The sequence below is a fragment of the Otolemur garnettii genome, unplaced genomic scaffold (assembly GCF_000181295.1).
Source record: "Otolemur garnettii isolate 467f Iridium unplaced genomic scaffold, OtoGar3 scaffold00050, whole genome shotgun sequence".
Lineage (NCBI taxonomy): Eukaryota > Metazoa > Chordata > Mammalia > Primates > Galagidae > Otolemur > Otolemur garnettii.
Window position 1 is genome coordinate 396,903 of NW_003852445.1, and position 1,028 is coordinate 397,930.

General features: G+C 32.1%; 1 protein-coding gene across 1 annotated transcript in view; it reads left to right on the forward strand.

Moving 5' to 3' along the window:
• The window catches only part of EMC7 (ER membrane protein complex subunit 7), a 19,182-nt gene that overhangs the window by 11,517 nt on the left and 6,637 nt on the right, over window positions 1-1,028 (forward strand). Inside the window, exon 2 of the mRNA XM_023514248.1 lies at window positions 250-437. Within this exon, the coding sequence (XP_023370016.1) occupies window positions 250-437 (188 nt within the window). The remainder of the gene's footprint in view (window positions 1-249; window positions 438-1,028) is intronic.

A 1,028-nucleotide genomic window follows, 5' to 3' on the forward strand; every position in this document is an offset into this window, starting at 1 on the left:
TTTTGAAAAAAGAACAATAGAAGTTAAGGAACTTGTTTAACCTCATAGGCCTAGGTTATGACAGCTACAACTGGAAGATTCCAAGTCTAGTGTTCTTTCTTTTTGTTTTGCTGAGTATTTTAGACACACAAATAAAACTACTGTGATCATATTTTTAAGATGAAAAGTTTAGATGGCAATGCATTTTGGAAAATGCTAAAGGTATATATAAGGCATTGCTAATATATTATTAATAATTCTTTTGACTAGCAATATTTTCAGTAGAATTACTGATGGTTTTCTCATGTTGCTTTATCAGAGCAAGATATGTGAATTACATCAAAACATCAGAAGTGGTCAGACTGCCCTATCCTCTCCAAATGAAATCTACAGGTCCACCTTCTTATTTTATTAAAAGAGAATCATGGGGCTGGACAGACTTTTTGATGAACCCAATGGTATGTATCAGGCTAAAGTAAAACATTTTACTAATCCCTAATTTGCTTATAGGCAGTTGAAAATGTCAAACCCCTGTGAAATAGAAAGCTGAGGTCCAATAGTTAAATGAAAAGATAATTGTGATTGATTTTCAGATTTCAGGAAAATAGTGGCTTTGGGAATAACATAGTGAAAAGAATATAGTGAGAATGGCACTGTAGATTTGACACTGAAATGAGCAACAGATTGGATAATTATTTACGATGAAATGTTTTAAATTTCATGTAGAATAAGAGTATTTCAGTAGGTCTTACATGGAGTTGTCTCTTCATACTACATACACATTAATCTGTTGATGAATGTGCAATCATTCATTAGCCCCATTGATAGAACGAATAAGGTTTTTTTCTCCTTTTTTTTTTGACATATGTAGTCAATAGAGAGGTTATTTTATGGTAATTTAAGTAGTTGGTAGTATGAAACTGATGTTATGGTACTAGTTATAAAACCCTAATAGAATATCTTCTTCAGAAACAAACTGACCCGTTTTTTCCTGCTGTTTTTCAAGGTTGAATTATTGTCTAAGTTTGGGGCATATTCCTTGCTGATAG